Source organism: Anomaloglossus baeobatrachus, chromosome 5, assembly GCF_048569485.1.
Source record: "Anomaloglossus baeobatrachus isolate aAnoBae1 chromosome 5, aAnoBae1.hap1, whole genome shotgun sequence".
Classification (NCBI taxonomy): domain Eukaryota; kingdom Metazoa; phylum Chordata; class Amphibia; order Anura; family Aromobatidae; genus Anomaloglossus; species Anomaloglossus baeobatrachus.
Genome location: NC_134357.1, coordinates 304104454 through 304115274, shown reverse-complemented (window position 1 = coordinate 304115274; position 10821 = coordinate 304104454). Strand labels below are relative to the sequence as shown.

The window sequence follows — 10821 nt, the reverse complement described above, 5'->3', positions numbered from 1 at the left end:
CCTTTTTTTCTTTATACCAATTTGGGTTTTTGCAACAGCTATTTCAGTTTCATATATCTAATAACTGATGGACTCAGTAATATTTCTGGATTGAAATGAGGTTTATTGTGCTAACAGAAAATGTGCAATCCTCATTTAAACAAAATTTGACCGGTGCAAAAGTATGGGCACCCTTATCAATTTCTTGATTTGAACACTCCTAACTACTTTTTACTGACTTACTAAAGCACTAAATTGGGTTTGTAACCTCATTGAGCTTTGAACTTCATAGGCAGGTGTATCCAATCATAAGAAAAGGTATTTAAGGTGGCCACTTGCAAGTTGTTCTCCTATTTGAATCTCCTATGAAGAGTGACATCATGGGCTCCTCAAAACAACTCTCAAATGATCTGAAAACAAAGATTATTCAACATAGTTGTTCAGGGGAAGGTTACAAAAAGTTGTCTCAGAGATTTAAACTGTCAGTTTCCACTGTGAGGAACATAGTAAGGAAATGGAAGAACACAGGTACAGCTCTTGTTAAGCCCAGAAGTGGCAGGCCAAGAAAAATATCAGAAAGGCAGAAGAAGAATGGTGAGAACAGTCAAGGACAATCCACAGACCACCTCCAAAGACCTGCAGCATCATCTTGCTGCAGATAGTGTCACTGTGCATCGGTCAACAATACAGCGCACGTTGCACAAGGAGAAGCTGTATGGGAGAGTGATGCGAAAGACGCCTTTTCTGCAAGCACGCCACAAACAGTCGCCTGAGGTATGCAAAAGCACATTTGGACAAGCCAGTTACATTTTGGAAGAAGGTCCTGTGGACTGATGAAACAAAGATTGAGTTGTTTGGTCATACAAAAAGGCGTTATGCATGGAGGCACAAAAACACGGCATTCCAAGAAAAGCACTTGCTACCCAAAGTAAAATTTGGTGGAGGTTCCATCATGCTTTGGGGCTGCGTGGCCAATGCCGGCACCGGGAATCTTGTTAAAGTTGAGGGTCGCATGGATTCAACTCAGTATCAGCAGAATCAGTGACGAAGTTGAAGTTACGCAGGGGATGGATATTTCAGCAAGACAATGATCCAAAACACCGCTCCAAATCTACTCAGGCATTCATGCAGAGGAACAATTACAATGTTCTGGAATGGCCATCCCAGTCCCCAGACCTGAATATCATTGAACATCTGTGGGATGATTTGAAGCGTGCTGTCCATGCTCGGCGACCATCAAACTTAACTGAACTGGAATTGTTTTGTAAACAGGAATGGTCAAATATACCTTCATCCAGGAACCAGGAACTCATTAAAAGCTACAGGAAGTGGCTAGAGGCTGTTATTTTTGCAAAAGGAGGATCTACAAAATATTAATATCACTTTTATGTTGAGGTGCCCATACTTTTGCATCGGTCAAATTTTGTTTAAATGCGGATTGCACATTTTCTGTTAGTACAATAAACCTCATTTCAATGTTCAACTGTTCTCACCATTCTTCTTCTCTGCCTTTCTGATATTTTTCTTGGCCTGCCACTTCTGGGCTTAACAAGAACTGTACCTGTGTTCTTCCATTTCCTTACTATGTTCCTCACAGTGGAAACTGACAGTTTAAATCTCTGAGACAACTTTTTGTATCCTTCCCCTGAACAACTATGTTGAATAATCTTTGTTTTCAGATCATTTAATAGTTGTTTTGAGGAGCCCATGAGGCCACTCTTCATAGGAGATTCAAATAGGAGAACAACTTGCAAGTGGCCACCTTAAATACCTTTTCTCATGATTGGATACACCTGCCTATGAAGTTCAAAGCTCAATGAGGTTACAAAACCAATTTAGTGCTTTAGTAAGTCAGTAAAAAGTAGTTAGGAGTGTTCAAATCAAGAAATTGATAACGGTGCCAATACTTTTGCACCGGTCAAATTTTGTTTAAATGCGGATTGCACATTTTCTGTTAGTACAAGAAACCTTATTTCAATCCAGAAATATTACTCAGTCCATCAGTTATTAGATATATGAAACTGAAATAGCAGTTGCAAAAACCCAAATTGTTATAAAGAAAAAAAGTTAACATTAATAGGGGTGCCCAAACTTTTTCGTATGACTGTATATAATTAAACTTGCCCCATTTATGTTCGGTATCACCAGTTACCATAATATCTGAAATTATGTCTGAAATAAGAAAAAATCCGGCACTCAAACCAAAGGATTGCGTGAAAATTAATTATTTTTATTTTTTGCTCAAATGTGTGAACCACAAATTTTTTTTTGGGATATTTCCATTGTATTTACAATGATGTTTCGGTTGTTAAGACCTTCATCAGAGTCACACTATACAATGAAAGAAGAGAAAAACAATATATTATATGTGAAAAACATTCACAACTAATGTCCAGATTATATAATACAGGACTTAAATTAATTATATTATATTATAATCAGTGAATTGGACAAAACAATGTAAAAGGGAGAAAATCTATCTTTAAAGCCCAATAAAGTATACATTATACATGTTAATACCACATGTTGTATTCCAAAAATAGAACAAGAGTTGATGTCAAAGAAGGAGATATCATATAATGTGAGTAAGTAATTAGTAGGGCACGGTTCCAGCTACAGGACCTAAGTCTGGAAAGAAAGCAGAATGTATATAAAAATACAAGACATAACAAGAAACAACATCTTACTAGCAATTGAGACAAATGGGGCATATATGTGGCGCCCCTGACCTGGTCAGGCGCCACTGAGTACTGCGCCCATGCTGGGACAGTACAAAACAAGTAATCCCAAAGGCTGACTGGGGTGTGGTTACACAGACACGAAGTAACCAGGACACACACACAGCTTAGAGGGGACCCCTGAACAGACCCAGGGAGGGGGCGTAGCCCTCGCATCCCAGCTACTGGTGGGTAGTGGGACTGGAGACGGAGAGTTGTGCAGTGGCAATCAGAGGAGTAGGAGTGGAGCAGCCGCGTCTGAAGGGTAGAGCAGAGGAGCAGGACCCTGTCAGACCCTGCACCTGTAGTGGCTGCTGGGGGGGGGAAAGTGGCTACCCAGTGGTGCTGCATGTAAACTACCTAGTGAAGAGGTCTAGGAGTAAGGAGTCTACCGGTAGACCAGGCACGCATGGGGAAACAGGTCCCCAGAGCAGGAGCCCATCTACTCAGCCTGCTAAACCTGCTGGTGAGGGTGCTGGATGCACCTCACCGAACCACACAGAGTCCACAGCATCAGCAGCAACGAGGGGGCCCATAAGGAGGATTGAGCCTGGAGCCATCTTAAACTTGGTCCACGCTGCCAGCAAACGGGCCAGAAAGGGGAGAATGGCAGTTGCGACTTCCCTGGGTGATCCCCGCAGTACTACAAGTAAGGAGTCACCCCAAACAAGAAGGACTAGGAAAGCGAGTCAGCAGTCACCCCTATATCAGCCGAAGGGTACCTTGTTCCACCTGGTTCATCATAGCATCGCCCGGGTTGACTCACAGCTACCATCTGAAAGTGAGTAAAAACCCTGAAAGACATTGTTGTCTGTGTGTGAGTTCTTCTGCGATCTGTGGTACTACACACTTACACTGGGCCCTAGGGCCAGCCTCACTCTCGGGAGGCCACAACAACTGACTGCATCTATCATCAGCCCCAGGCGCTCCCTAAACTGCAGTGGCGGTCACCCTCTGACTGTAATTACCGAGAGTGGCGTCACGATTCCCATTGAAGTTAACCTGACCTACCTGTGGCCAGAAGATCACCAGCACGTGAAGTCCCTGGAGAGGAGACCCGGAGACAACCTGAAGGTAATGGGGCTTCACATATACTGCAATCTGCGCTGATATGAAATGTGAACACGTCGTCAGGGAGAAGCGATAGTGTATATGCACAAACATGGAGTTTTTAAATGCCCCGGCGTCTGACATCATATCCGGTATTAATGACCGGGTATGATCTCATTGGTTGGCAATGAATGGCAGTATTGCAACACAATCAAAATGGCAGTCATCTGACCGGTCACGTGAAAGGTGTCAAGACAGACAACAGACTCTTGAGACACATTGAAAGTAGCAAAGAATCCGCAAAGACCTTAGTAGAAAGATCAGCCACTCAAAGGAGAAAAGTAGCTGGAGAGCGAGAGAGCACGCTCCAAGGACAGAGGGATCCTGTGGGGTGGACATCCAGGGCTCACAGTACTTTTCATGCATGGGGTGCAGATCCCAGAGCAGACCAGGACTTCAAGCCATCTGTTAACTCTGCCAGGCGGGTGGGTTTCCAAGACTCATCTGCCACCACTAACGTCCGAGGCATCAGCAGCAAAGAGGGGACCCAGAGAAATTCCCTTAAATAGTCCAAGCTGCCTGCGGCAGGACCCAGACACCAGAAAGACCTCCAAGTGCTCCTCGCTAGGGAGGACTGACAAATACACCAGAGTACATCGGTGGTAGAGTGGCACTAGGTTGGCTGGCAGAGCTATAAGGGACATGGGCGCACCTGGGATCCAGCACGTCACCAGGGCGCGAATCCAGTAAGTAAAAACAACCAAACTGCACTCCCTGTCTGGACTGACTTATTGCTACGCGCCTCCACGTTAACCCTTCACCTACCCCTGGGGAAAACCCTGCTCGTGCAGGGCTCCACCATCCACACTGCCCCCATCCATCATCCCCAGTGGGAACCCACAGTGGCGGCCCTACCATGCCTGGCCGCAAAACGCGAGTGGCGTAGTCGGACTATCTTTTTATTTTTATTTTATTTTTATCTAAAAACTATTCGACGGTGCTCCCGGGTCCAGGACACCTCAAGCCACGTACCGCCCAGATCCAAGCAGCTCGGCTGCCCCGGGGCATGACAGATTTTAAAAAACGGGTGACAGCGCGACTTTTTGGACTTAAACGCCAAAAGTTGAACTTGCCGCCATTTTCTGGACTGTAAAAATGCTGCACCATCAGTAAAAGGGCGCGAAACCTGAACTCCCCGCCCCTTGGGACTGTCCAGGATGTAAGAGGACAGCCTAAGGCAGAGACACCGGAACTCTGCAAAAACAAGTTTCTGTTTGCCGGAGGGGAAGGATGTCTGCCCCAGGGGAGCAGGAGTCCGGCAACCTGGCTCACTTTCCGGCCGTGTTCCCAGGGGGCGGGGCTTCAGCTTTCGCGCCCTTTCTGTGGGGAAGAAGACTCTGGCGAGAATCTTTGCACCAAAAGATGGCGGCAAGATGGCGGATTTCAGAAATTTCACAACGGATCACCGCTGACTTCACTTCAAGGCGCACTTTCCTAGGTAAGTGAATGGGTAAGTATCCTGTTCACAGTGCCAGAAGAGTCAATGTGTATCGCCCCGTGATCGGCGGCAACCGAGCCGCTCGGATCCGGGCACGCTGGTGGGTGGTTCGAGTGTCTCCAGACCCTGGTGCGCCGTGGTCCACTTCGATCTGAAAGGGGGGCTGGCGCTTTTAGGGGGACGTAGGTGTACGGGGCACCCGGGGAAGATGTTATGCAGCAAGTTGTTAACCCCTCCGTGGGCAGGGATGGTGGCCCCGGGACCCGTTGGGGTAGTAGTTGAGCGGTGCAGGGAGGTGCGCGGCCGGAGGGCACTGTTGTACTCACAGTTAGTAACGTACACGAGTCTCTGGTAAACCAAGTTGATGGTGGTCGGCGCCCGCAGCCGGCTGCGTCTGGTCCCCCACCCGGTTGGTGGTCTCTGCCTTTCTCCTGCACCGTGTTGTGTATTTGTGGGCTACCTGCGCTTCAGCGTCTGAAGTCCGCTTTGTGGATGTCGGGAGAGCCCTTTTGCCTGCAGACGCTGGCCCATGGGATCTCTCTGCCTGTGCGGTGGCTTTCTATCCCCCTCGTTGGGCTGTTGTCTTCAGTCGGGACTTTGGGAGGGAAAGGACCTATAGTCCAGACCGCAATAAGTTAATTAACTCAGTCCAGTCGCTTCTGGACCACCTCGTTTCAGCGTCTGAGTACCCCCCTTTGTGCTCCGGTTTCTGCGTCGGTTCCCCGGGTCGGCACCGGCGGGCCACTACCCTGTCCCGGTCCACCACGGTTCCACCGAGCCGTCTTCCCGGCTCCTGCAGGCTGAGGCCACCGTATGCCTCCTAGCCAAAGGTGCCCGGGCTCCAACCCTGGCACCTGTCAGACTGCTGCAGACCTGGGCACAGGCCTGCTTCCACTCTCCTTCACTCCTGTCAACTCAACTTCACTCACTCACTCACTGACTGTTTTCCATCTCTCTGGACTCCTCGGTGGGCGGTCCAACCGCCTGACTACGCCCCCTGGTGCGTCCATCAAGCCCTGAGGGGGGGTGACTAGGGTTTAAAGTGTTTGGCTGCTGACACCTTGCTAGGGACAGGTGTTGTGTGGGGCTCTATCTGTGACTACCTGGCTAGTCCAGGGCGTTACACATGGTCAGGGCAGACAGGCAGAGACACAAGAACCGACAGGACAGAACCGATATTCAAGGAAAACCAACAGGATTGAACAGACAGGACAGACAAGTGGAATTGACAACTAGCTAGCTAGAGCACTGGACACTAACTAGCTAAACTAGGGCGTTGAACAGGCAAGTCCTCTAGTGGGAGCTTGCCCTAAATACTAAGTGCCTCTCAGCGATTGGATTAGAGGCACATCCTAGGAGTGATGAGCTTGCCCTTTAAGAGAGGGGCAGCGTTGCACACACACTAGCGAGGAGCTCTCCCGAAGGTCCTGTGACGCGCGCACAGACTCCAGGAGGAGGAGAAAGCCCATAGGGAGGAGAGGCAGGGATGCCAAGCAGCATGGAAGAAGCCGGCTGTGGCTGTGAGTGACAGCGCATCCCTGCAGGAGGGGAGATGAAGGGATGCAGCGTTACAAGCTATCTCCAGAGCAATACTTCCCGGGATGACCACCTGCCATCTCACTTCTGGATCATCTGGCTGCTGTCTCTTGCAGTTCAACATTGTCCCTCGGATCGCCAGCTGATCTTCTACTGATTGAGGACATCCTTCATCTTGGCTTTGAGGTTACTCTCTTCCTCCTTGCTGGGTTTCTGCTACTGGGTTCCCCAGCACTTAACTTGTTGCATCTCCATACCATCATCCTAGAACCCACTCCTCACTGGCTCTTGCCAGGGACCAAGGCAGTGCACAGGCCTCCCCACTTAATTGTGCTGCTACCACTGTTTAGACAAACTTCCTGAAGTTTTTTCTCCTCTTCTAAATTCTTGTCGAGATCTCCCTCCTGGGTCTCCACTGTCACTCTCGACAGCCCACCGGCATTAGTGTTCTTGGTAGCAAAGCGATGGTGGATGGTATAGTTATAAAAGCTTTCTTTGTTGTCCCGTAGGGACCTACTGGCATAATGGATGACCCTCTCATGTCCATCTTGGATCTACAAAAGGACTAGGTCCAGCCCATGGAGGGTTTCGACTGTATACAGGAGTAACAGTTGTCAAAGTACGCTTATGCCAAAATCAGGGCTAACATGAGAGCATTATTCAGGGCCTGGAAGAACTATTCTTCTTTCTGAGTCCAGAGGACACTTTAGATATTTGGTGCTTCAGCTGTCCTCCTCTGCAACTCATTCAGGGGACCTGCTAGCTTAGCAACGTTCTTAATGAATCAATGGTAATAACTGGCAAGTCCAAGGAAGGTCTTCAGCTGTCTCAGGGTTTGGGGCACGGGCCACCGCTGAATAACAGCAACTTTGTCCTGGGAAGGTAAGACTCTGCCTTGTGACACTGCATGGCTTAGATATCCGATCTCTCTTTGGAAAAGGTAGCACTTTCTCGGTTTCACCTTTAAGTTACGGGCCTTCAGTATCTGTTCTAGTTGGTCCAGATATTCTTGGAACAAGCCAGAACATATAATTATGTCATCAAGGTAGATTAGCATAGCTTTGAAGTTCTGGTGAACCAGGCACCTCTCCATCAGCCGTTGAACAGCTCGAAAAGGGGATGAACTCCGTCTTTGCCTTGTCACTTGCTGCCACTGGTACCTGCCAGTATCCACTTGCTAGATCTAATGTGGAAAAGTATTTGGCCTTCCTCAGCGCTGTCAAGGGTTCCTCGATTCGAGATAGGGAGTACGAGTCTTAGGCAATACATGCATTCAACTTTCAGTAGCCAAGCAGAACGAGAAGGTTCCATCTTTCTTTTTGACGAGTACCACCAGAGCTGTCCAAGGTCTCTAACTATTCTGCATCACTCCTGAATCCAGAATCTGTCGGTCTTTACTTCTTGATGCAGCTTGGGAGGAATCAGTCAGTACCGTTCACGAACTGGACGTGTGTTGTCCCGCATTCCGTATCTCATGGGTGATGGCTTTGGTACAGCCAAAGTTGTCGGCGTGGTGAGCGAACATGGCCTGGTTTTTCCACAGCATAGCTTCTATTGGCCGCACACACTCCTGGCCAAGGGTGTCCATATCCACTTCCATTTATTTTAGGATGGCTCCTCCATTCCATTTTGAATCGTAACCTCTTCTGTCCCAGCCGTCACCGCCAGAGTCCAAACTGCACCGATTACCTCTTTCTGGCCCACTAGTTCCCCTCTATGCAGGTATACATCTCTGAATTCGACATTCTCGACTCTAATGGGCATTCATCCTTGGACCACGGCCAGTGTGTGGGCTATCATCATCATCATCTCTTTGCCCACTCCTCCCACAGTTACCAGCTTGACAAGCACTTCCAGTCCTTCGAGATTGTGGTAGGTTCCCACTAGTAAATGTAGCTCACTCTCCTTCACACAAGGTAGGTCCACAGGCCCCCTTCTTGGGACCCTGACAACCCCCACAGTCTAGTGGGCTGGAATGCTCTTCTGCATCATGCAGACACAAATCAACCGCAGATAGGATTCCTGGATAGGCTTGAGTGGGGTAGCACATTCCCAGTACCCGGGTCCTCACTTTTTAAACATGATCTGGCCCAGTTCATGTAGAATGTTCATCCCCATTATCACACGTATATCTTCCTTGGCGGGCTCTGGGGCTAACAGGATCCCTTTGTTTCCTACATCTTGGCTGTAGATCCGAACATTCATCCACGCAACCTCTATGACCGGGATGGGTTGTTAATTGGCGGCGGTCACCCGTATCAGTGTTACTCTTTCTGGCTTAGCCAGTGCCTGTAAGCGTTGCTTGAAGTATGCCTTGAAAATAAAGGGTGCTTTACATGCTACGATATCGTTAATGTTTTATCGTCGGAGTCACGGCGTTAGTGACGCACATCCGGCGTCATTAACGGTATCGCAGCTTGTAACACTTACCAGCAACCTTAAACGTCCTCCAAAGTGGTGAAAATCGTTCACCATGGAGAGGTCATCCTAAAACTAAAAATTGTTAATGGTTGTTTAAAGATGTTGTTTCTCGTTCCTGCGGCAACGCACATCGCTGTGTGTGGCACCGCAGGAGCGAGGAACCTCACCTTACCTGTGTCCCGCCCGCAATGAGGAAGGAATAAGGTGGGCGGGATGTTCGTCCCGCTCATCTCCGCCCCTCCGCTTTGATTGGCTGGCCGCTTAGTGATGTCGCCGTGACGCCGAACGTACCTCCCCCTTGAGGGAGGGATTGTTCGGCAGTCACAGCGACACCGCCGACCAGGTAAGTGCGTGTGACGCTGCCGTAGCGATAATGTTCCCTGTGGCAGCGATCACACGATATCGCATGCACGACGGGGGCGGGTGCTTTTGCGTACGATATTGCTAGCAATTGCTAGAAATATCGTAGAGTGTAAAGCCCGCTTAATTGTTACTTGCGACCCGATGTCTTTCAAACAGTCCACAGGAATACCTTCAAATTTGGCACGCTGGACTGACACCACACGATCAGATGTTCCATACTCTGGGGAGCGGCCTTTCACTTCGCTTCCCCCGCAGCTTACCATATTACTGCAGGTGTTGAGAGTTTAACGGTGGCTCCCGTCTGCATTGGGGGGTCATTCCAGCACGAAGTGTCCTCTGTTTCAGAATCTTCAGCACTGGCTGTTTTCCTCCCCCGGAGTGCCCCGACTCTGGCTACCGGATTGCGGTGACCGGTGAGGAGGGGATCCTTGGAGGCATGAGTTGCAGGGACAAGCCTGGCTGGGTACTGTAGGGCTAGATAGGGAGCTTCGGAGGTGGACAGGTTTCCCATTTTCTGCTCCATTTGGGTCAATTTTTATTGCATGTTGGTTAAGAAGCTCTGCAGATCTTGCACCACTTATACCAGCACTTTGTCCATGTTTGAGTTTTCCCCACGATTGGTGGTCTGAATATATATACCACCCCAGAAGCATAGCTCTCTTCTTTACTTCAGGCCACCGCCTCAGCCAGAATTTGACAAAACATAAGGGCTGGATCTGCCTGACCTGCTCTGACAGGACCTACCACAAGGGTGCACTATAGAGTTGCAGAGTAAAATGTTTCCGGAATATCCGGTTGATGGGGCCCATAGCGCTGATTCCATTGGCCTCTTTCTGCCACACTTTTGCTGTCACACGGAGTTTTGCACAAACTTCGCCAACTGTCATGGTGGCGTCATGCTCAGTTCACATTGCAGATTCTGACACTCCGACTCTGGTTTCTCTGGTGTCTCTGATCAACACAGGTAGACTCGAGCCTTGACCTGCTGTGTGCTCACCCATAGACAGGCTAGCAAGAGTTAACCTTTGATAAAATGTTGTGAGGAAGCCAATCACACCTGCTCCTCTCATATTTAAGCTTGATTAAGTCTTCTACCCATGACAGCTATAGGTTATACTGTGTTGGTCTGTATGTTGTGTCACAGACTTTCTGGAAAGTGTTGCTTTTTGCCTGGAGTGGTTGTGTAGTTTACCCGTCATCTTGTTGTTTCGAACTTGCTCTTGTTTTCCTCCTTATGTTTTTATTGTCTGATACTTC

General features: G+C 48.7%; 1 protein-coding gene across 1 annotated transcript in view; it reads left to right on the top strand.

Annotated features, from left to right (window-relative positions):
- Positions 1 to 7567: 7567 nt before the first annotated feature.
- Positions 7568 to 10821, top strand: part of RAB37 (RAB37, member RAS oncogene family) — a 161180-nt gene continuing 157926 nt past the window's right edge. The window contains exons 1-2 of the mRNA XM_075351739.1: positions 7568 to 7662; positions 8613 to 8652. Of these exons, the coding sequence (XP_075207854.1) occupies positions 7568 to 7662; positions 8613 to 8652 (135 nt within the window). The remainder of the gene's footprint in view (positions 7663 to 8612; positions 8653 to 10821) is intronic.